This window comes from Rhodnius prolixus, unplaced genomic scaffold (assembly GCF_049639745.1).
Source record: "Rhodnius prolixus isolate KJV_2025 unplaced genomic scaffold, Rpr scaffold_6, whole genome shotgun sequence".
Lineage (NCBI taxonomy): Eukaryota > Metazoa > Arthropoda > Insecta > Hemiptera > Reduviidae > Rhodnius > Rhodnius prolixus.
The window spans coordinates 24072457-24098734 of record NW_027411634.1 but is presented as its reverse complement, the minus strand read 5'-3'; the positions used below and the strand labels follow the sequence as shown (position 1 = coordinate 24098734).

The 26278-nt window shown below is 35.7% G+C and overlaps 1 protein-coding gene across 6 annotated transcripts in view; it reads right to left on the bottom strand.

Annotated features, from left to right (window-relative positions):
* The window catches only part of LOC141461472 (A disintegrin and metalloproteinase with thrombospondin motifs 12-like), a 42301-nt gene extending 17024 nt beyond the window's left edge, over nucleotides 1-25277 (bottom strand). For 4 of the 6 annotated variants that reach the window (XR_012462906.1, XM_074142609.1, XM_074142611.1 and 1 more), the window contains exons 1-3: nucleotides 25131-25277; nucleotides 24936-25054; nucleotides 24513-24761 (exon numbers count right to left, since the gene is read on the bottom strand). Coding sequence is in view for 4 of the 6 variants with exons in the window: in XM_074142609.1 (XP_073998710.1) it covers nucleotides 24513-24761; nucleotides 24936-25054; nucleotides 25131-25206 (444 nt within the window). In the remaining 2 variants the exon portion in view is untranslated. Of the gene's footprint in view, nucleotides 1-916; nucleotides 1694-24512; nucleotides 24762-24935; nucleotides 25055-25130 lie in introns of those variants that run through there. The other 2 variants (XM_074142612.1, XM_074142613.1) reach the window with 2 other exon arrangements.
* Between the last annotated feature and the right edge of the window lie 1001 nt (nucleotides 25278-26278).

The window sequence follows — 26278 nt, the reverse complement described above, 5'->3', positions numbered from 1 at the left end:
CCCCCTACCCCCTCATTATTGACTAATCATCGACACACCTAAAATGTTCAAAATGGCTGCCCTCCCAGGCAATCATCGATTTCGACGACATCACCTTTACCCCCACCCCTTCCTAATCGACCAATCAGCGAATTCGACGACACCACCACCCCTACCCCATCCTTCTTAATCGACCAATCAGGAACGTGGATGAGGGCTTTAAGCCACGCCCCTTCCCCCCTCTTAATCCATTAATCGGCGAATTCAACGACACCACCTTCACCCCCCACCCAGCTCTACTTACATGATACCTACCTTTATCCCACCTCTCAGTCGTCATATTCATTGGCCTATCAATCCTTCTACAAGATGGCTTAACCGCTGTAGTACACAAGATGGCGGACCTCGTATTAGCTGATGACGTCAATATAGCGGGCTTCATACCACCTGTAGTACTCAAGATGGCGGATCACATACCAGCTAATAAAACATAACTCCACCCCCTCGCACACTGATAGATGGGAGGGTGCATTTTTTTTATTTATTTCTTACCTGAGATTCGATCCTACAACCTTCGTGTTGGAAGACACGTCATCTTCACCAGTCGGCTACAGTAGCATACTCGAGTTATGAACGATCTCTTCTTTAACCTCCACCCCCTCACCCGCCGATGGGAAGGTTTTCTCACGTGGGAGTCGATCCTACAACCTTCGTGTTGGATATTACGTCATATTCACCAGTAGACCACATAGTCTCGCTTACTCTAGTTTTGAATGTTCTCTTATGTTTTACCTTGGAATTATTTTTTTTTAAAATCTAACCCCCTTACCAAGAATGTTTTTTTTTAATTTAAATTGCCCCCACTATCACAAAAATATTCAACTTAAATAAAAATGTATAACCTTACTTTAGGTAATAGAAAAATTTATTTACTTACCCCCTTCACCCGGACTGCTTCCTCTGCTGATGCCGCGACCTACACTCACTGAAAATTAAACGCTAACTAACACTTGGGGTATCCTACCAGCTAGCTTCTAGCATTATCCCCCCACCACAATTACGTCACACTCTAACTAGCCAATAGAATTGCGTCTTTTTTTCCAAATGATTACCTCTCTGGACATGCCTCTGTAGCAAGACCCCCTCCAATCAACTACTTTATATTTTCTATTAATTAATACATGTGCCAACAGCTGTTTTTTAAATATGAAAATGATTTACACTGATAACTTAATCAACTGCGCATGTGTAAACTTCAGTTGTGTGAGACCTTAATACAAAAAGCAATTGCACCCCAATATATATGCGCTGCACTTATTAATATTTTTGAAAAATTAAATAACTGAACTTATTATGACGCAACTTGTAGCAACCTTAACTAATTAGCATATATATTATTATTTCTGTGTACTGTGTAGTCCAAATAGAAAAACACATATTCATTCCATTTATATTTAATAGTTAATTTCCTGTACATACCCCAACAAGTCTGGACATGTAGTTAGTTTTTTTTTTTTTGTTATTATGAAGATAAAAGTAAATTGAACATGAAATGGTTTTGCTGCGGAATTACGCCCTTATAACTCCCACAGTAAACAACAGATTATTCGTATGAAATTTTGTGCTCTAACAGACTCTATTTTACAGCGTAGTATGCTGTAGTTTTTTTGAGTAAAGAACCATTAGTTGAGAAGATATTGAGAGTTGAAATTTTTTTGGGTCATGGTTTTGCTGTGAAATGGGGCCCTTGCAACTCCCAAAGTAAACAACAGATTATTCGTATGAAATTTTGTGTTCTTACACACTCTGTTTTACTGAGAAGTATGCTATACTTTTCTTGAGTACAGATCCATTAGTTGAGAAGATATTGAGAGTTGAATTTTTTTTGGGTCATGGTTTTGCTGTGAAATGGAGCCCTTGCAACTCCCAAAGTAAACAACAGATTATTCGTATGAAATTTTGTGCTCTTACACACTTTGTTTCACTGAGAAGTATGCTATACTTTTCTTGAGTACAGATCCATTAGTTGAGAAGATATTGAGAATTAAAATTTTTCTGGGTCATGGTTTTCCTGTGAAATAAGACCCTTGTAACTCCCACAGTAAACAACAGATTATTCGTATGAACATTCGTGCTCTTCCACACTCCGTTTTACTGAGAAGTATGCTATACTTTTCGTGAATACAGAACCATTAGTTGAGAAGATATTGAGAGTTGAAATTTTTATGGGTCATGGTTTTCCTGTGAAATAAGGCCCTTGTAACTCCCACAGTAAACAACAGATTATTCGTATGAACTTTCGTGCTCTTACACACTCTGTTTTACTGAGTAGTAAGCTATAATTTTATTGCGTATAGAACCATTAGTTAAGATGATATTGAGAGTTGAAATTTTTATGCGTCATGGTTTTGCTGTGAAATAAGGCCCTTGTAACTCCCACAGTAAACAACACAGATTATTCGTATGTACTTTCGTGCTCTTACACACTCTGTTTTACTGAGTAGTAAGCTATAATTTTATTGCGTATAGAACCATTAGTTAAGATGATATTGAGAGTTGAAATTTTTATGCGTCATGGTTTTGCTGTGAAATAAGGCCCTTGTAACTCCCACAGTAAACAACACAGATTATTCGTATGTACTTTCTGGCTCTTACACACACTGTTTTACTGAGAAGTATGCTATAGTTTTCTTGCGTACAGAACCATTAGTTGAAAAGATATTGAGAGTTGAAATTTTTATGGGTCATGGTTTTCCTGTGAAATAAGGCCCTTGTAACTCCCACAGTAAACAACAGATTATTCGTATGAACTTTCGTGCTCTTACACACTCTGTTTTACTGAGAAGTATGCTATACATTTCGTGCGTACAGAACCATTAGTTGAGAAGATATTGAGAATTGAAATTTTTCTGGGTCATGGTTTTCCTGTGAAATAAGGCCCTTGTAACTCCCACAGTAAACAACAGATTATTCGTATGAACTTTCGTGCTCTTACACACTCTGTTTTACTGAGAAGTATGCTATACTTTTCGTGAGTACAGAATCATTAGTTGAGAAGATATTGAGAGTTGAAATTTTTATGGGTCATGGTTTTCCTGTGAAATAAGGCCCTTGTAACTCCCACAGTAAACAACAGATTATTCGTATGTACTTTCGTGCTCTTACACACTCTGTTTTACTAAGAAGTATGCTATAGTTTTCTTGCGTACAGATCCATTAGTTGAGAAGATATTGTGAGTTGACATTTTTTTGGGTCATGGTTTTGCTGTGAAATGGGGCCCTTGCAACTCCCAAAGTAAACAACAGATTATTCGTATGTACTTTCGTGCTCTTACACACACTGTTTTACTGAGAAGTATGCTATAGTTTTCTTGCGTACAGAACCATTAGTTGAAAAGATATTAAGAGTTGAAATTTTTTTGGGTCATGGTTTTGCTGTGAAATGGGGCCCTTGCAACCCCCAAAGTAAACAACAGATTATTCGTATGAAATTTTGTGCTCTTACACACTCTGTTTTACTGAGAAGTATGCTATACTTTTCGTGAATACAGAACCATTAGTTGAGAAGATATTGAGAGTTGAAATTTTTATGGGTCATCGTTTTCCTGTGAAATAAGGCCCTTGTAACTCCCACAGTAAACAACAGATTATTCGTATGAACTTTCGTGCTCTTACACACTCTGTTTTACTGAGAAGTACGCTATCCTTTTCGTGAGTACAGAACCATTAGTTGAGAAGATATTGAGAATTGAAATTTTTCTGGGTCATGGTTTTCCTGTGAAATAAGGCCCTTGTAACTCCCACAGTAAACAACAGATTATTCGTATGTACTTTCGTGCTCTTACACACTCTGTTTTACTGAGAAGTATGCTATACTTTTCTTCAGTACAGATCCATTAGTTGAGAAGATGTTGAGAGTTGACATTTTTTTGGGTCATGGTTTTGCTGTGAAATGGGGCCCTTGCAACTCCCAAAGTAAACAACAGATTATTCGTATGTACTTTCGTGCTCTTACACACACTGTTTTACTGAGAAGTGTGCTATAGTTTTCTTGCGTACAGAACCATTAGTTGAAAAGATATTGAGAGTTGAAATTTTTTTGGGTCATGGTTTTGCTGTGAAATGAGGCCCTTGCAACTCCCACAGTAAACAACAGATTATTCGTATGAACTTTCGTGCTCTTACACACTCTGTTTTACTGAGAAGTACGCTATAGTTTTCTTGCGTACAGAACCATTAGTTGAAAAGATATTAAGAGTTGAAATTTTTTTGGGTCATGGTTTTCCTGTGAAATAGGGCCCTTGCAACTCCTAAAGTAAACAACAGATTATTCGTATGTACTTTCGTGCTCTTACACACTCTGTTTTACTGAGAAGTATGCTATACTTTTCTTGAGTACAGAACCATTAGTTGAGAAGATATTGAGAGTTGAAATTTTTATGGGTCATGGTTTTCCTGTGAAATAAGGCCCTTGTAACTCCCACAGTAAACAACAGATTATTCGTATGAACTTTCGTGCTCTTACACACTCTGTTTTACTGAGAAGTATGCTATACTTTTCGTGAATACAGAACCATTAGTTGAGAAGATATTGAGAGTTGAAATTTTTATGGGTCATGGTTTTCCTGTGAAATAAGGCCCTTGTAACTCCCACAGTAAACAACAGATTATTCGTATGAACTTTCGTGCTCTTACACACTCTGTTTTACTGAGAAGTATGCTATACATTTCGTGCGTACAGAACCATTAGTTGAGAAGATATTGAGAGTTGAAATTTTTATTGGTCATGGTTTTCCTGTGAAATAAGGCCCTTGTAACTCCCACAGTAAACAACAGATTATTCGTATGAACTTTCGTGCTCTTACACACTCTGTTTTACTGAGAAGTACGCTATACTTTTCGTGAGTACAGAACCATTAGTTGAGAAGATATTGAGAGTTGAAATTTTTATGGGTCATGGTTTTCCTCTGAAATAAGGCCCTTGTAACTCCCACAGTAAACAACAGATTATTCGTATGTACTTTCGTGCTCTTGCACACTCTGTTTTACTGAGAAGTATGCTATACTTTTCTTGAGTACAGAACCATTAGTTGAGAAGATATTGAGAATTGAAATTTTTCTGGGTCATGGTTTTCCTGTGAAATAAGGCCCTTGTAACTCCCACAGTAAACAACAGATTATTCGTATGAACTTTCGTGCTCTTACACACTCTGTTTTACTGAGAAGTATGCTATACTTTTCGTGAGTACAGAATCATTAGTTGAGAAGATATTGAGAGTTGAAATTTTTATGGGTCATGGTTTTCCTGTGAAATAAGGCCCTTGTAACTCCCACAGTAAACAACAGATTATTCGTATGTACTTTCGTGCTCTTACACACTCTGTTTTACTAAGAAGTATGCTATAGTTTTCTTGCGTACAGATCCATTAGTTGAGAAGATATTGTGAGTTGACATTTTTTTGGGTCATGGTTTTGCTGTGAAATGGGGCCCTTGCAACTCCCAAAGTAAACAACAGATTATTCGTATGTACTTTCGTGCTCTTACACACACTGTTTTACTGAGAAGTATGCTATAGTTTTCTTGCGTACAGAACCATTAGTTGAAAAGATATTAAGAGTTGAAATTTTTTTGGGTCATGGTTATGCTGTGAAATGGGGCCCTTGCAACCCCCAAAGTAAACAACAGATTATTCGTATGAAATTTTGTGCTCTTACACACTCTGTTTTACTGAGAAGTATGCTATACATTTCGTGAGTACAAAACCATTAGTTGAGAAGATATTGAGAATTGAAATTTTTCTGGGTCATGGTTTTCCTGTGAAATAAGGCCCTTGTAACTCCCACAGTAAACAACAGATTATTCGTATCAACTTTCGAGCTCTTACACACTCTGTTTTACTGAGAAGTATGCTATACTTTTCGTGAATACAGAACCATTAGTTGACAAGATATTGAGAGTTGAAATTTTTATGGGTCATGGTTTTCCTGTGAAATAAGGCCCTTGTAACTCCCACAGTAAACAACATATTATTCGTATGAACTTTCGTGCTCTTACACACTCTGTTTTACTGAGAAGTATGCTATACATTTCGTGAGTACACAACCATTAGTTGAGAAGATATTGAGAGTTGAAATTTTTATGGGTCATGGTTTTCCTGTGAAATAAGGCCCTTGTAACTCCCACAGTAAACAACAGATTATTCGTATGAACTTTCGTGCTCTTACACACTCTGTTTTACTGAGAAGTACGCTATACTTTTCGTGAGTACAGAACCATTAGTTGAGAAGATATTGAGAATTGAAATTTTTCTGGGTCATGGTTTTCCTGTGAAATAAGGCCCTTGTAACTCCCACAGTAAACAACAGATTATTCGTATGTACTTTCGTGCTCTTACACACTCTGTTTTACTGAGAAGTATGCTATACTTTTCGTGAGTACAGAACCATTAATTGAGAAGATATTGAGAGTTGAAATTCTTATGGGTCATGGTTTTCCTGTGAAATAAGGCCCTTGTAACTCCCACAGTAAACAACAGATTATTCGTATGTACTTTCGTGCTCTTACACACTCTGTTTTACTGAGAAGTATGCTATACTTTTCTTGAGTACAGATCCATTAGTTGAGAAGATATTGACAGTTGAAATTTTTTTGGGTCATGGTTTTGCTGTGAAATGGGGCCCTTGCAACTCCCAAAGTAAACAACAGATTATTCGTATGTACTTTCGTGCTCTTACACACTCTGTTTTACTGAGAAGTATGCTATACTTTTCGTGAGTACAGAACCATTAGTTGAGAAGATATTGAGAGTTGAAATTTTTATGGGTCATGGTTTTCCTGTGAAATAAGGCCCTTGTAACTCCCACAGTAAACAACAGATTATTCGTATGTACTTTCGTGCTCTTACACACTCTGTTTTACTGAGAAGTATGCTATACTTTTCTTGAGTACAGATCCATTAGTTGAGAAGATAATGAGAGTTGAAATTTTTTTGGGTCATGGTTTTGCTGTGAAATGGGGCCCTTGCAACTCCCAAAGTAAACAACAGATTATTCGTATGTACTTTCGTGCTCTTACACATACTGTTTTACTGAGAAGTATGCTATACTTTTCTTGCGTACAGAACCATTAGTTGAGAAGATATTGAGAGTTGAAATTTTTATGGGTCATGGTTTTCCTGTGAAATAAGGCCCTTGTAACTCCCACAGTAAACAACAGATTATTCGTATGAACTTTCGTGCTCTTACACACTCTGTTTTACTGAGAAGTATGCTATACATTTCGTGAGTACAAAACCATTAGTTGAGAAGATATTGGGAGTTGACATTTTTTTGGGTCATGGTTTTGCTGTGAAATGGGGCCCTTGCAACTCCCAAAGTAAACAACAGATTATTCGTATGTACTTTCGTGCGCTTACACACACTGTTTTACTGAGAAGTGTGCTATAGTTTTCTTGCGTACAGAACCATTAGTTGAAAAGATATTAAGAGTTGAAATTTTTTTGGGTCATGGTTTTGCTGTGAAATAGGGCCCTTGCAACTCCTAAAGTAAACAACAGATTATTCGTATGTACTTTCGTGCTCTTACACACTCTGTTTTACTGAGAAGTATGCTATACTTTTCTTGAGTACAGAACCATTAGTTGAGAAGATATTGAGAGTTGAAATTTTTATGGGTCATGGTTTTCCTGTGAAATAAGGCCCTTGTAACTCCCACAGTAAACAACAGATTATTCGTATGTATTTTCGTGCTCTTACACACTCTGTTTTACTGAGAAGTATGCTATACTTTTCTTGAGTACAGATCCATTAGTTGAGAAGATATTGAGAGTTGAAATTTTTTTGGGCCATGGTTTTGCTGTGAAATGGGGCCCTTGCAACTTCCAAAGTAAACAACAGATTATTCGTATGTACTTTCGTGCTCTTACACACTCTGTTTTACTGAGAAGTATGCTATAATTTTCTTCAGTACAGATCCATTAGTTGAGAAGATATTGAGAGTTGACATTTTTTTGGGTCATGGTTTTGCTGTGAAATGGGGCCCTTGAAACTCCCAAAGTAAACAACAGATTATTCGTATGTACTTTCGTGCTCTTACACACTCTGTTTTACTGAGAAGTATGCTATACTTTTCTTGAGTACAGAACCATTAGTTGAGAAGATATTGAGAGTTGAAATTTTTATGGGTCATGGTTTTCCTGTGAAATAAGGCCCTTGTAACTCCCACAGTAAACAACAGATTATTCGTATGAACTTTCGTGCTCTTACACACTCTGTTTTACTGAGAAGTATGCTATACTTTTCGTGAATACAGAACCATTAGTTGAGAAGATATTGAGAGTTGAAATTTTTATGGGTCATGGTTTTCCTGTGAAATAAGGCCCTTGTAACTCCCACAGTAAACAACAGATTATTCGTATGAACTTTCGTGCTCTTACACACTCTGTTTTACTGAGAAGTATGCTATACATTTAGTGCGTACAGAACCATTAGTTGAGAAGATATTGAGAGTTGAAATTTTTATTGGTCATGGTTTTCCTGTGAAATAAGGCCCTTGTAACTCCCACAGTAAACAACAGATTATTCGTATGAACTTTCGTGCTCTTACACACTCTGTTTTACTGAGAAGTACGCTATACTTTTCGTGAGTACAGAACCATTAGTTGAGAAGATATTGAGAGTTGAAATTTTTATGGGTCATGGTTTTCCTCTGAAATAAGGCCCTTGTAACTCCCACAGTAAACAACAGATTATTCGTATGTACTTTCGTGCTCTTGCACACTCTGTTTTACTGAGAAGTATGCTATACTTTTCTTGAGTACAGAACCATTAGTTGAGAAGATATTGAGAATTGAAATTTTTCTGGGTCATGGTTTTCCTGTGAAATAAGGCCCTTGTAACTCCCACAGTAAACAACAGATTATTCGTATGAACTTTCGTGCTCTTACACACTCTGTTTTACTGAGAAGTATGCTATACTTTTCGTGAGTACAGAATCATTAGTTGAGAAGATATTGAGAGTTGAAATTTTTATGGGTCATGGTTTTCCTGTGAAATAAGGCCCTTGTAACTCCCACAGTAAACAACAGATTATTCGTATGTACTTTCGTGCTCTTACACACTCTGTTTTACTAAGAAGTATGCTATAGTTTTCTTGCGTACAGATCCATTAGTTGAGAAGATATTGTGAGTTGACATTTTTTTGGGTCATGGTTTTGCTGTGAAATGGGGCCCTTGCAACTCCCAAAGTAAACAACAGATTATTCGTATGTACTTTCGTGCTCTTACACACACTGTTTTACTGAGAAGTATGCTATAGTTTTCTTGCGTACAGAACCATTAGTTGAAAAGATATTAAGAGTTGAAATTTTTTTGGGTCATGGTTTTGCTGTGAAATGGGGCCCTTGCAACCCCCAAAGTAAACAACAGATTATTCGTATGAAATTTTGTGCTCTTACACACTCTGTTTTACTGAGAAGTATGCTATACATTTCGTGAGTACAAAACCATTAGTTGAGAAGATATTGAGAATTGAAATTTTTCTGGGTCATGGTTTTCCTGTGAAATAAGGCCCTTGTAACTCCCACAGTAAACAACAGATTATTCGTATGAACTTTCGAGCTCTTACACACTCTGTTTTACTGAGAAGTATGCTATACTTTTCGTGAATACAGAACCATTAGTTGAGAAGATATTGAGAGTTGAAATTTTTATGGGTCATGGTTTTCCTGTGAAATAAGGCCCTTGTAACTCCCACAGTAAACAACATATTATTCGTATGAACTTTCGTGCTCTTACACACTCTGTTTTACTGAGAAGTATGCTATACATTTCGTGAGTACAGAACCATTAGTTGAGAAGATATTGAGAGTTGAAATTTTTATGGGTCATGGTTTTCCTGTGAAATAAGGCCCTTGTAACTCCCACAGTAAACAACAGATTATTCGTATGAACTTTCGTGCTCTTACACACTCTGTTTTACTGAGAAGTACGCTATACTTTTCGTGAGTACAGAACCATTAGTTGAGAAGATATTGAGAATTGAAATTTTTCTGGGTCATGGTTTTCCTGTGAAATAAGGCCCTTGTAACTCCCACAGTAAACAACAGATTATTCGTATGTATTTTCGTGCTATTACACACTCTGTTTTACTGAGAAGTATGCTATACTTTTCTTCAGTACAGATCCATTAGTTGAGAAGATATTGAGAGTTGACATTTTTTTGGGTCATGGTTTTGCTGTGAAATGGGGCCCTTGCAACTCCCACAGTAAACAACAGATTATTCGTATGAACTTTCGTGCTCTTACACACTCTGTTTTACTGAGAAGTATGCTATACTTTTCGTGAGTACAGAACCATTAATTGAGAAGATATTGAGAGTTGAAATTCTTATGGGTCATGGTTTTCCTGTGAAATAAGGCCCTTGTAACTCCCACAGTAAACAACAGATTATTCGTATGTACTTTCGTGCTCTTACACACTCTGTTTTACTGAGAAGTATGCTATACTTTTCTTGAGTACAGATCCATTAGTTGAGAAGATATTGACAGTTGAAATTTTTTTGGGTCATGGTTTTGCTGTGAAATGGGGCCCTTGCAACTCCCAAAGTAAACAACAGATTATTCGTATGTACTTTCGTGCTCTTACACACTCTGTTTTACTGAGCAGTATGCTATACTTTTCGTGAGTACAGAACCATTAGTTGAGAAGATATTGAGAGTTGAAATTTTTATGGGTCATGGTTTTCCTCTGAAATAAGGCCCTTGTAACTCCCACAGTAAACAACAGATTATTCGTATGTACTTTCGTGCTCTTGCACACTCTGTTTTACTGAGAAGTATGCTATACTTTTCTTGAGTACAGAACCATTAGTTGAGAAGATATTGAGAATTGAAATTTTTCTGGGTCATGGTTTTCCTGTGAAATAAGGCCCTTGTAACTCCCACAGTAAACAACAGATTATTCGTATGAACTTTCGTGCTCTTACACACTCTGTTTTACTGAGAAGTATGCTATACTTTTCGTGAGTACAGAATCATTAGTTGAGAAGATATTGAGAGTTGAAATTTTTATGGGTCATGGTTTTCCTGTGAAATAAGGCCCTTGTAACTCCCACAGTAAACAACAGATTATTCGTATGTACTTTCGTGCTCTTACACACTCTGTTTTACTAAGAAGTATGCTATAGTTTTCTTGCGTACAGATCCATTAGTTGAGAAGATATTGTGAGTTGACATTTTTTTGGGTCATGGTTTTGCTGTGAAATGGGGCCCTTGCAACTCCCAAAGTAAACAACAGATTATTCGTATGTACTTTCGTGCTCTTACACACACTGTTTTACTGAGAAGTATGCTATAGTTTTCTTGCGTACAGAACCATTAGTTGAAAAGATATTAAGAGTTGAAATTTTTTTGGGTCATGGTTTTGCTGTGAAATGGGGCCCTTGCAACCCCCAAAGTAAACAACAGATTATTCGTATGAAATTTTGTGCTCTTACACACTCTGTTTTACTGAGAAGTATGCTATACATTTCGTGAGTACAAAACCATTAGTTGAGAAGATATTGAGAATTGAAATTTTTCTGGGTCATGGTTTTCCTGTGAAATAAGGCCCTTGTAACTCCCACAGTAAACAACAGATTATTCGTATGAACTTTCGAGCTCTTACACACTCTGTTTTACTGAGAAGTATGCTATACTTTTCGTGAATACAGAACCATTAGTTGAGAAGATATTGAGAGTTGAAATTTTTATGGGTCATGGTTTTCCTGTGAAATAAGGCCCTTGTAACTCCCACAGTAAACAACATATTATTCGTATGAACTTTCGTGCTCTTACACACTCTGTTTTACTGAGAAGTATGCTATACATTTCGTGAGTACAGAACCATTAGTTGAGAAGATATTGAGAGTTGAAATTTTTATGGGTCATGGTTTTCCTGTGAAATAAGGCCCTTGTAACTCCCACAGTAAACAACAGATTATTCGTATGAACTTTCGTGCTCTTACACACTCTGTTTTACTGAGAAGTACGCTATACTTTTCGTGAGTACAGAACCATTAGTTGAGAAGATATTGAGAATTGAAATTTTTCTGGGTCATGGTTTTCCTGTGAAATAAGGCCCTTGTAACTCCCACAGTAAACAACAGATTATTCGTATGTATTTTCGTGCTATTACACACTCTGTTTTACTGAGAAGTATGCTATACTTTTCTTCAGTACAGATCCATTAGTTGAGAAGATATTGAGAGTTGACATTTTTTTGGGTCATGGTTTTGCTGTGAAATGGGGCCCTTGCAACTCCCACAGTAAACAACAGATTATTCGTATGAACTTTCGTGCTCTTACACACTCTGTTTTACTGAGAAGTATGCTATACTTTTCGTGAGTACAGAACCATTAATTGAGAAGATATTGAGAGTTGAAATTCTTATGGGTCATGGTTTTCCTGTGAAATAAGGCCCTTGTAACTCCCACAGTAAACAACAGATTATTCGTATGTACTTTCGTGCTCTTACACACTCTGTTTTACTGAGAAGTATGCTATACTTTTCTTGAGTACAGATCCATTAGTTGAGAAGATATTGACAGTTGAAATTTTTTTGGGTCATGGTTTTGCTGTGAAATGGGGCCCTTGCAACTCCCAAAGTAAACAACAGATTATTCGTATGTACTTTCGTGCTCTTACACACTCTGTTTTACTGAGCAGTATGCTATACTTTTCGTGAGTACAGAACCATTAGTTGAGAAGATATTGAGAGTTGAAATTTTTATGGGTCATGGTTTTCCTGTGAAATAAGGCCCTTGTAACTCCCACAGTAAACAACAGATTATTCGTATGTACTTTCGTGCTCTTACACACTCTGTTTTACTGAGAAGTATGCTATACTTTTCTTGAGTACAGATCCATTAGTTGAGAAGATATTGAGAGTTGAAATTTTTTTGGGTCATGGTTTTGCTGTGAAATGGGGCCCTTGCAACTCCCAAAGTAAACAACAGATTATTCGTATGTACTTTCGTGCGCTTACACACACTGTTTTACTGAGAAGTGTGCTATAGTTTTCTTGCGTACAGAACCATTAGTTGAAAAGATATTAAGAGTTGAAATTTTTTTGGGTCATGGTTTTGCTGTGAAATAGGGCCCTTGCAACTCCTAAAGTAAACAACAGATTATTCGTATGTACTTTCGTGCTCTTACACACTCTGTTTTACTGAGAAGTATGCTATACTTTTCTTGAGTACAGAACCATTAGTTGAGAAGATATTGAGAGTTGAAATTTTTATGGGTCATGGTTTTCCTGTGAAATAAGGCCCTTGTAACTTCCAAAGTAAACAACAGATTATTCGTATGTACTTTCGTGCTCTTACACACTCTGTTTTACTGAGAAGTATGCTATAATTTTCTTCAGTACAGATCCATTAGTTGAGAAGATATTGAGAGTTGACATTTTTTTGGGTCATGGTTTTGCTGTGAAATGGGGCCCTTGAAACTCCCAAAGTAAACAACAGATTATTCGTATGTACTTTCGTGCTCTTACACACTCTGTTTTACTGAGAAGTATGCTATACTTTTCTTGAGTACAGAACCATTAGTTGAGAAGATATTGAGAGTTGAAATTTTTATGGGTCATGGTTTTCCTGTGAAATAAGGCCCTTGTAACTCCCACAGTAAACAACAGATTATTCGTATGAACTTTCGTGCTCTTACACACTCTGTTTTACTGAGAAGTATGCTATACTTTTCGTGAATACAGAACCATTAGTTGAGAAGATATTGAGAGTTGAAATTTTTATGGGTCATGGTTTTCCTGTGAAATAAGGCCCTTGTAACTCCCACAGTAAACAACAGATTATTCGTATGAACTTTCGTGCTCTTACACACTCTGTTTTACTGAGAAGTACGCTATACTTTTCGTGAGTACAGAACCATTAGTTGAGAAGATATTGAGAATTGAAATTTTTCTGGGTCATGGTTTTCCTGTGAAATAAGGCCCTTGTAACTCCCACAGTAAACAACAGATTATTCGTATGTATTTTCGTGCTATTACACACTCTGTTTTACTGAGAAGTATGCTATACTTTTCTTCAGTACAGATCCATTAGTTGAGAAGATATTGAGAGTTGACATTTTTTTGGGTCATGGTTTTGCTGTGAAATGGGGCCCTTGCAACTCCCACAGTAAACAACAGATTATTCGTATGAACTTTCGTGCTCTTACACACTCTGTTTTACTGAGAAGTATGCTATACTTTTCGTGAGTACAGAACCATTAATTGAGAAGATATTGAGAGTTGAAATTCTTATGGGTCATGGTTTTCCTGTGAAATAAGGCCCTTGTAACTCCCACAGTAAACAACAGATTATTCGTATGTACTTTCGTGCTCTTACACACTCTGTTTTACTGAGAAGTATGCTATACTTTTCTTGAGTACAGATCCATTAGTTGAGAAGATATTGACAGTTGAAATTTTTTTGGGTCATGGTTTTGCTGTGAAATGGGGCCCTTGCAACTCCCAAAGTAAACAACAGATTATTCGTATGTACTTTCGTGCTCTTACACACTCTGTTTTACTGAGCAGTATGCTATACTTTTCGTGAGTACAGAACCATTAGTTGAGAAGATATTGAGAGTTGAAATTTTTATGGGTCATGGTTTTCCTGTGAAATAAGGCCCTTGTAACTCCCACAGTAAACAACAGATTATTCGTATGTACTTTCGTGCTCTTACACACTCTGTTTTACTGAGAAGTATGCTATACTTTTCTTGAGTACAGATCCATTAGTTGAGAAGATATTGAGAGTTGAAATTTTTTTGGGTCATGGTTTTGCTGTGAAATGGGGCCCTTGCAACTCCCAAAGTAAACAACAGATTATTCGTATGTACTTTCGTGCGCTTACACACACTGTTTTACTGAGAAGTGTGCTATAGTTTTCTTGCGTACAGAACCATTAGTTGAAAAGATATTAAGAGTTGAAATTTTTTTGGGTCATGGTTTTGCTGTGAAATAGGGCCCTTGCAACTCCTAAAGTAAACAACAGATTATTCGTATGTACTTTCGTGCTCTTACACACTCTGTTTTACTGAGAAGTATGCTATACTTTTCTTGAGTACAGATCCATTAGTTGAGAAGATATTGAGAGTTGAAATTTTTTTGGGCCATGGTTTTGCTGTGAAATGGGGCCCTTGCAACTTCCAAAGTAAACAACAGATTATTCGTATGTACTTTCGTGCTCTTACACACTCTGTTTTACTGAGAAGTATGCTATAATTTTCTTCAGTACAGATCCATTAGTTGAGAAGATATTGAGAGTTGACATTTTTTTGGGTCATGGTTTTGCTGTGAAATGGGGCCCTTGAAACTCCCAAAGTAAACAACAGATTATTCGTATGTACTTTCGTGCTCTTACACACACTGTTTTACTGAGAAGTATGTTATAGTTTTTTTGCGTACAGAACCATTAGTTGAAAAGATATTAAGAGATGAAATTTTTTTGGGTCATGGTTTTGCTGTGAAATAGGGCCCTTGCAACTCCTATAGTAAAAAACAGATTATTCGTATGTACTTTCGTGCTCTTACACACTCTGTTTTACTGAGAAGTATGCTATACTTTTCTTGAGTACAGAACCATTAGTTGAGAAGTTATTGAGAATTGAAATTTTTCTGGGTCATGGTTTTCCTGTGAAATAAGGCCCTTGTAACTCCCACAGTAAACAACAGATTATTCGTATGTACTTTCGTGCTCTTACCCACTCTGTTTTACTGAGAAGTATGCTATACTTTTCTTGAGTACAGATCCATTAGTTGAGAAGATATTGAGAGTTGACATTTTTTTGGGTCATGGTTTTGCTGTGAAATGGGGCCCTTGCAACTCCCAAAGTAAACAACAGATTATTCGTATGTACTTTCGTGCTCTTACACACACTGTTTTACTGAGAAGTGTGCTATAGTTTTCTTGCGTACAGAACCATTAGTTGAAAAGATATTAAGAGTTGAAATTTTTTTGGGTCATGGTTTTGCTGTGAAATAGGGCCCTTGCAACTCCTAAAGTAAACAACAGATTATTCGTATGTACTTTCGTGCTCTTACACACTCTGTTTTACTGAGAAGTATGCTATACTTTTCTTGAGTACAGAACCATTAGTTGAGAAGATATTGAGAGTTGAAATTTTTATGGGTCATGGTTTTCCTGTGAAATAAGGCCCTTGTAACTCCCACAGTAAACAACAGATTATTCGTATGAACTTTCGTGCTCTTACACACTCTGTTTTACTGAGAAGTATGATATACTTTTCGTGAGTACAGAATCATTAGTTGAGAAGATATTGGGAGTTGAAATTTTTATGGGTCATGGTTTTCCTGTGAAATAAGGCCCTTGTAACTCCCACCGTAAACAACAGATTATTCGTATGTATTTTCGTGCTCTTACACACTCTGTTTTACTGAGAAGTATGCTATACTTTTCTTGAGTACAGATCCATTAGTTGAGAAGATATTGAGAGTTGAAATTTTTTTGGGCCATGGTTTTGCTGTGAAATGGGGCCCTTGCAACTTCCAAAGTAAACAACAGATTATTCGTATGTACTTTCGTGCTCTTACACACTCTGTTTTACTGAGAAGTATGCTATAATTTTCTTCAGTACAGATCCATTAGTTGAGAAGATATTGAGAGTTGACATTTTTTTGGGTCATGGTTTTGCTGTGAAATGGGGCCCTTGAAACTCCCAAAGTAAACAACAGATTATTCGTATGTACTTTCGTGCTCTTACACACTCTGTTTTACTGAGAAGTATGCTATACTTTTCTTGAGTACAGAACCATTAGTTGAGAAGTTATTGAGAATTGAAATTTTTCTGGGTCATGGTTTTCCTGTGAAATAAGGCCCTTGTAACTCCCACAGTAAACAACAGATTATTCGTATGTACTTTCGTGCTCTTACCCACTCTGTTTTACTGAGAAGTATGCTATACTTTTCTTGAGTACAGATCCATTAGTTGAGAAGATATTGAGAGTTGACATTTTTTTGGGTCATGGTTTTGCTGTGAAATGGGGCCCTTGCAACTCCCAAAGTAAACAACAGATTATTCGTATGTACTTTCGTGCTCTTACACACACTGTTTTACTGAGAAGTGTGCTATAGTTTTCTTGCGTACAGAACCATTAGTTGAAAAGATATTAAGAGTTGAAATTTTTTTGGGTCATGGTTTTGCTGTGAAATAGGGCCCTTGCAACTCCTAAAGTAAACAACAGATTATTCGTATGTACTTTCGTGCTCTTACACACTCTGTTTTACTGAGAAGTATGCTATACTTTTCGTGAGTACAGAACCATTAGTTGAGAAGATATTGAAAGTTGAAATTTTTATGGGTCATGGTTTTCCTGTGAAATAAGGCCCTTGTAACTCCCACAGTAAACAACAGATTATTCGTATGAAATTTTGTGCTCTTAAACACTCCGTTTTACTGAGAAGTATGCTATACTTTTCTTGAGTACAGATCCACTAGTTGAGAAGATATTGAGAATTGAAATTTTTCTGGGTCATGGTTCTCCTGCGAAATAAGGCCCTTGTAACTCTCACAGAAAACAACATATTATTCGTATCAACTTTCGTGCTCTTACACACTCTGTTTTACTGAGAAGTATGCTATACTTTTCGTGAGTACAGAACCATTAGTTGAGAAGATATTGAGAGTTGAAATTTTTATGGGTCATGGTTTTCCTGTGAAATCAGGCCCTTGTAACTTCCACAGTAAACAACAGATTATTCGTATGAACTTTCGTGCTCTTACACACTCTGTTTTACTGAGAAGTATGCTATACATTTCGTGAGTACACAACCATTAGTTGAGAAGATATTGAGAGTTGAAATTTTTATGGGTCATGGTTTTCCTGTGAAATAAGCTCTTTGTAACTACCACAGTAAACAACAGATTATTCGTATGAACTTTCGTGCTCTTACACACTCTGTTTTACTGAGAAGTATGCTATACTTTTCGTGGGTACAGAACCATTAGTTGAGAAGATATTGAGAGTTGAAACTTTTTTGGGTCATGGTTTTGCTGTGAAATGGGGCCCTTGCAACTCCCAAAGTAAACAACAGATTATTCGTATGTACTTTCGTGCTCTTACACACACTGTTTTACTGAGAAGTATGCTATAGTTTTCTTGCGTACAGAACCATTAGTTGAGAAGATATTGAGAGTTGAAATTTTTTTGGGTCATGGTTTTGCTGTGAAATGGGGCCCTTGCAACTCCCAAAGTAAATAACAGATTATTCGTATGTACTTTCGTGCTCTTACACACACTGTTTTACTGAGAAGTATGCTATACTTTTCTTGAGTACAGATCCATTAGTTGAGAAGATATTGAGAGTTGAAATTTTTTTGGGTCATAGTATTGCTGTGAAATGGGGCCCTTGCAACCCCCAAAGTAAACAACAGATTATTCGTATGAAATTTTGTGCTCTTACACACTCTGTTTTACTGAGAAGTATGCTACACTTTTCTTGAGTACAGATCCATTAGTTGAGAAGATATTGAAAGTTGAAATTTTTATGGGTCATGGTTTTCCTGTGAAATAAGGCCCTTGTAACTCCCACAGTAAACAACAGATTATTCGTATGAAATTTTGTGCTCTTAAACACTCCGTTTTACTGAGAAGTATGCTATACTTTTCTTGAGTACAGATCCACTAGTTGAGAAGATATTGAGAATTGAAATTTTTCTGGGTCATGGTTCTCCTGTGAAATAAGGCCCTTGTAACTCTCACAGAAAACAACAGATTATTCGTATCAACTTTCGTGCTCTTACACACTCTGTTTTACTGAGAAGTATGCTATACTTTTCGTGAGTACAGAACCATTAGTTGAGAAGATATTGAGAGTTGAAATTTTTATGGGTCATGGTTTTCCTGTGAAATCAGGCCCTTGTAACTTCCACAGTAAACAACAGATTATTCGTATGAACTTTCGTGCTCTTACACACTCTGTTTTACTGAGAAGTATGCTATACATTTCGTGAGTACACAACCATTAGTTGAGAAGATATTGAGAGTTGAAATTTTTATGGGTCATGGTTTTCCTGTGAAATAAGCTCTTTGTAACTACCACAGTAAACAACAGATTATTCGTATGAACTTTCGTGCTCTTACACACTCTGTTTTACTGAGAAGTATGCTATACTTTTCGTGGGTACAGAACCATTAGTTGAGAAGATATTGAGAGTTGAAACTTTTTTGGGTCATGGTTTTGCTGTGAAATGGGGCCCTTGCAACTCCCAAAGTAAACAACAGATTATTCGTATGTACTTTCGTGCTCTTACACACACTGTTTTACTGAGAAGTATGCTATAGTTTTCTTGCGTACAGAACCATTAGTTGAGAAGATATTGAGAGTTGAAATTTTTTTGGGTCATGGTTTTGCTGTGAAATGGGGCCCTTGCAACTCCCAAAGTAAATAACAGATTATTCGTATGTACTTTCGTGCTCTTACACACACTGTTTTACTGAGAAGTATGCTATACTTTTCTTGAGTACAGATCCATTAGTTGAGAAGATATTGAGAGTTGAAATTTTTTTGGGTCATAGTATTGCTGTGAAATGGGGCCCTTGCAACCCCCAAAGTAAACAACAGATTATTCGTATGAAATTTTGTGCTCTTACACACTCTGTTTTACTGAGAAGTATGCTACACTTTTCTTGAGTACAGATCCATTAGTTGAGAAGATATTGAGAATTGAAATTTTTCTGGGTCATGGTTTTGCAGTGACATTGGGCCTTTGTAACTCCCACAGTAAACAACAGATTATTCGTATGAACTTTCGTGCTCTTACATACTCTGTTTTACTGAGAAGTATGCTATACTTTTCGTGAGTACAGAACCATTAGTTGAGAAGATATTGAGAGATGAAATTTTTATGGGTCATGGTTTTGCTGTAAATGGTGCCCTTGTAACTCCCACAGTAAACAACAGATTATTCGAATGAACTTTCGTGCTCTTACACACTCTGTTTTACTGAGAAGTATGCTATACTTTTCTTGAGTACAGATCCATTAGTTGAGAAGATATTAAGAGTTGAAATTTTTTTGCGTCATGGTTTTACTGTGAAATGGGGCCCTTGCAACTCACAAAGTAAACAACAGATTATTCGTATGTACTTTCGTGCTCTTACACACTCTATTTTACTGAGAAGTATGCTATACTTTTCTTGAGTACAGAAGCATTAGTTGAGAAGATTTTAATAGTTGAATTTTTTTTGGGTCATGGTTTTGCTGTGAAATGGAGCCCTTGTAACTCCCACAGTAAACAACAGATTATTCGTATGAAATTTTGTGCTCTTACAGACTCTGTTTTACTGAGTAGCATGCTATAGTTTTTTGCGTACAGAACCATTAGTTGAGAAGATATTGAGAGTTGAAATTTTAATGGGTCATGGTTTTGCTGTGAAATAAGGTCCTTGTACCTCCCACAGTAAACAACAGATTATTCGTATGAACTTTCGTGCCCTTACACACTCTGTTTTACTGAGAAGTATGCTATACTTTTCTTGAGTACAGATCCATTAGTTGAGAAGATATTGAGAGTTGAAATTTTTTTGGGTCATGGTTTTGCTGTGAAATGGGGCCTTTGCAATTCCCAAAGTAAACAACAGATTATTCGTATGTACTTTCGTGCTCTTACACACTCTGTTTTACTGAGAAGTATGCTATACTTTTCTTGAGTACAGAATCATTAGTTGAGAAGATATTGAGAGTTGAATTTTTTTTGGGTCATGGTTTTGCTGTAAAATGGTGCCCTTGTAACACCCACAGTAAACAACAGATTATTCGTATGAAATTTTGTGCTCTTACACCTCTGTTTTACTGAGTAGTATGTTATAGTTTTCTTGCGTACAGAACCATTAGTTGAGAAGATATTGAGAGTTTAAATTTTTATGGGTCATGGTTTTGCAGTGAAAGGGAGCCCTTGTAACTCCCACAGTAAACAACCTATTATTCGTATGAACTTTCGTGCTCTTACACACTCTGTTTTACTGAGAAGTATGCTATACTTTTCTTGCGTACAGAACCATTAGTTGAGAAGATATTGAGAGTTAAATTTTTATGGGTCATGGTTTTCCTGTGAAATAAGCTCCTTGTAACTACCACAGTAAACAACAGATTATTCGTATGAACTTTCGTGCTCTTACACACTCTGTTTTACTGAGAAGTATGCTATAGTTTTCTTGCGTACAGAACCATTAGTTGAGCAGATATTAAGATTGAAATTTTTTTGGGTCATGGTTTTGCTGTGAAATAGGGCCCTTGCTACTCCCAAAGTAAACAACAGATTATTCGTATGTACTTTCGTGCTCATACACACTCTGTTTTACTGAGAAGTATGCTATACTTTTCTTGCGTACAGAACCATTAGTTGAGAAGATATTGCGGGTTGAATTTTTTTTGGGTCATGGTTTTGCTGTGAAATGGTGCCGCCCTTGTAACTCCCACAGTAAACAACAGATTATTCGTATGAAATTTTGTGCTCTTACACACCCTGTTTTACTGAGTAGCATGCTATAGTTTTCTTACGTACAGAACCATTTGTTGAGAAGATATTGAGAGTTGAAATTTTTATGGGTCATGGTTTTGCTGTGAAATGGGGCCCTTGCAACTCCCAAAGTAAACAACAGATTATTCGTATGTACTTTCGTGCTTTTACACACTCTTTTTTACTGAGAAGTATGCTATACTTTTCTTGAGTACAGATCCATTAGTTGAGAAGATATTGAGAGTTGAAATTTTTTTGGGTCATGGTTTTCCTGTGAAATGGGGCCCTTGCAACTCACAAAGTAAACAACAGATTATTCGTATGTACTTTCGTGCTCTTACACACTCTATTTTACTGAGAAGTATGCTATAGTTTTCTTGCGTACAGAACCATTAGTTAAAAAGATATTGGGAGTTGAAATTTTTATGGGTCATAGTTTTGCTGTGAAAAAAGGCCCTTGTAACTCCCACAGTAAACAACCTATTATTTGTATGAACTTTCGTGCTCTTACACACTCTGTTTTACTGAGAAGTATGCTATACGTTTCTTGCGTACAGAACAATTAGTTGAGAAGATATTGAGAGTTGAAATTTTTATGGGTCATGGTTTTGCTGTGAAATGGGGCCCTTGCAACTCCCAAAGTAAATAACAGATTATTCGTATGTACTTTCGTGCTCTTACACACTCTGTTTTACTGAGAAGTATGCTATACTTTTCTTGAGTACAGAAGCATTAGTTGAGAAGATTTTGAAAGTTGAATTTTTTTTGGGTCATGGTTTTGCTGTGAAATGGAGCCCTTGTAACTCCCACAGTAAACAACAGATTATTCGTATGTACTTTCGTGCTTTTACACACTCTTTTTTACTGAGAAGTATGCTATACTTTTCTTGAGTACAGATCCATTAGTTGAGAAGATATTGAGAGTTGAAATTTTTTTGGGTCATGGTTTTCCTGTGAAATAAAGCCCTTGCAACTCCCAAAGTAAACAACAGATTATTCGTATGAAATTTTGTGCTCTTACACATTCTGTTTTACTGAGAAGTATGCTATACTTTTCTTGAGTACAGATCCATTAGTTGAGAAGATATTGAGAGTTGAAATTTTTTTGGGTCATGGTATTGCTGTGAAATGGGGCCCTTCCAACCCCCAAAGTAAACAACAGATTATTCGTATGAACTTTCGTGCTCTTACATACTGTTTTACTGAGAAGTATGCTATACTTTTCGTGAGTACAGAACCATTAGTTGAGAAGATATTGAGAGATGAAATTTTTATGGGTCATGGTTTTGCTGTAAATGGTGCCCTTGTAACTCCCACAGTAAACAACAGATTATTCGAATGAACTTTCGTGCTCTTACACACTCTGTTTTACTGAGAAGTATGCTATACTTTTCTTGAGTACAGATCCATTAGTTGAGAAGATATTAAGAGTTGAAATTTTTTTGCGTCATGGTTTTGCTGTGAAATGGGGCCCTTGCAACTCACAAAGTAAACAACAGATTATTCGTATGTACTTTCGTGCTCTTACACACTCTATTTTACTGAGAAGTATGCTATAGTTTTCTTGCGTACAGAACCATTAGTTAAAAAGATATTGGGAGTTGAAATTTTTATGGGTCATAGTTTTGCTGTGAAAAAAGGCCCTTGTAACTCCCACAGTAAACAACCTATTATTCGTATGAACTTTCGTGCTCTTACACACTCTGTTTTACTGAGAAGTATGCTATACGTTTCTTGCGTACAGAACAATTAGTTGAGAAGTTATTGAGAGTTGAAATTTTTATGGGTCATGGTTTTGCTGTGAAATGGGGCCCTTGTAACTCCCACAGTAAACAACAGATTATTCGTATGAAATTTTGTGCTCTTACAGACTCTGTTTTACTGAGTAGCATGCTATAGTTTTCTTGCGTACAGAACCATTAGTTGAGAAGATATTGAGAGTTGAAATTTTAATGGGTCATGGTTTTGCTGTGAAATAAGGTCCTTGTAACTCCCACAGTAAACAACAGATTATTCGTATGAACTTTCGTGCCCTTACACACTCTGTTTTACTGAGAAGTATGCTATACTTTTCTTGAGTACAGATCCATTAGTTGAGAAGATATTGAGAGTTTAAATTTTTATGGGTCATGGTTTTGCAGTGAAATGGGGCCCTTGTAGCTCCCACAGTAAACAACAGATTATTCGTATGAAATTTTGTGTTCTTACACACTCTGTTTTACTGAGTAGTATGCAATACTTTTCTTGCGTACAGAACCATTAGTTGAGAAAATATTGTGAGTTGAATTTTTTTTTGGTCATGGTTTTGCTGTGAAATGGAGCCCTTGTAACTCCCACAGTTAACAACAGATTATTCGTATGAAATTTTGTGCTCTTACACACTCTGTTTTACTGAGTAGTATGCTATACTTTTCTTGCGTACAGAACCATTAGTTGAGAAAATATTGTGAGTTGAATTTTTTTTTGGTCATGGTTTTGCTGTGAAATGGAGCCCTTGTAACTCCCACAGTAAACAACAGATTATTCGTATGAAATTTTGTGCTTTTACACACTCTGTTTTACTGAGTAGTATGCTATACTTTTCTTGCGTACAGAACCATTAGTTGAGAAAATATTGTGAGTTGAATTTTTTTTGGGTCATGGTTTTGCTGTGAAATGGAGCCCTTGTAACTCCCACAGTAAACAACAGATTATTCGTATGAAATTTTGTGCTCTTACACACTCTGTTTTACTGAGTAGTATGCTATACTTTTCTTGCGTACAGAACCATTAGTTGAGAAGATATTGTGTGTTGAATTTTTTTTGGGTCATGGTTTTGCTGTGAAATGGAGCCCTTGTAACTCCCACAGTAAACAACAGATTATTCGTATGAAATTTTTTTATAAATTTTAATTTTGAAAATATTAATCTTAAGTAATTTTTTAAATTTAGAGAATGCTTGCTGAGCTATCGTTAAAATCATTGCCTAAAGATAAGATGAAAAAAAGAATACAAGGAAATTATTTACTTACCAGTCCAGAGCATAAAGACAATGCAGCTCTACTATTATTTAGTCCTTTGATTTTACCAGAATAATGACATAAATGTTTTGTAGGCGCACTTAGATGTATAGCTGATACATTACGGGCTGCACCAGCTTTTCTGTGCTCTAGTATCATTCGTGGACTAACTAGATGGATATTTGGTGATAATTCAATAAGGTATGCCTTACCATCTATATATAATTTATAATACACCATGTCATTTTCTTCCACATTTCTCTATAAATTATATAATTATTGAAGAATTCGAGTATTATTTTAATGGTCTCAAAAGTTCCAAGCATGCAACAACTTATCTGTAACATATCTTTTTCTACGAATAAAACTTCTTTTTGGAGTATTAAAAGAGCAAATTACAAAAAAACTCAAATAAATAAATAAAATAAATCAAACCTTAATTCTCAACTGTTCCGAATAATAATGAGGTATTTTGAAAGACTGAAAAGCCCCATTTTCTTTTACTTTCCTTGGAAGAATAATTTCATAATTTGTGATGCGCTTTGTATAACGGCCTATTAAAATAAAAGTAAAACAGAAAGAAGTATGAATTTTGCTCAAATAAAATAAGTTTCTCTAAAATTAAATTACCATTAATAATAGCAGAAAATGATCCTGCATAAATTATTAAAAATATTGTAATAGCTATCCAACAATCTAGAAACATATTTTACTTAATCTATTTTTTTTTTTATGCACATTTCACATGTGTAAAATTTTCAAATGGGAAAAGCAAATTCATTCTGATATTTATATAATAATTTAATTTTAAGGTTGACAATTATAATGTGATTTTGAATAAATCAAGTTGGGCTGATGACATCAGAATATTTTACAGTAAATTTCTACAAGATATTTTAATATTTGAAGTACAATTGTATCCGCTTTCCACCTGAAACGAAAAGCTCTGATTGCTCCACAAAACATTACCGAATTAGTTTCCTCATTTGGTTTTAAATTTTAAGAAAAATGGAAAAATTTTAGAAAAAGTATCTTGTGGACTCTGTTTTAAGTATGTTTAAACTTAGTAGAAAAAAATAAGTAATATTTTTCAACTACACTATCAAAGTATCTCAAGTTAGAGTAAAATTTGAGTGGAATGAAATTAACATTAACATAACTCAATACAATATCAAAAAAATAAATAATAAAAACAAATTAGAAAATTAATAATTTATAAATAATAAATTATATTGTAACAATAATAACGAATTATTCATTTAGGAAACGGAAGGGGAAAAAAAGTTAAATTATTAGAGGACTACCGCAGTTATTTTATTAAAAGCTTTAAAAAAGTATTTTTGTAGAAATCACTTATTTTCGGAATTGTGTTTGTTTATATTTCTTCCTTAGCTAGTATTATTATGAATTTTCTTAATTCATTTAAGTTTTTAGTTTGCACTAAAATTATAGAATAAAACGGAAAACCTCTGCGACAAATTTAATCTCTGCAAATAACATTGTAGTTTACTACTAAACTACACACCTAGATAAGTCGAAAATTAATATCAAGTATTAATTTAAACTTAGTAGGAAAAATAAGTAATATTTTAAACCATTATCATTATTCTCTTTCTACCAATCCATACTCCTTGACATTATTCAAGTTAGTTAAACCACAATTTTGCTTGCATTTAAATTAGAAAAATGCTCAACGGAATGTAGACCTGCTAATAATTTAAGGATTACGGCATCTTTTGGGCCTAAAAAAAAAAATCATATTAATACATCTCCAACAT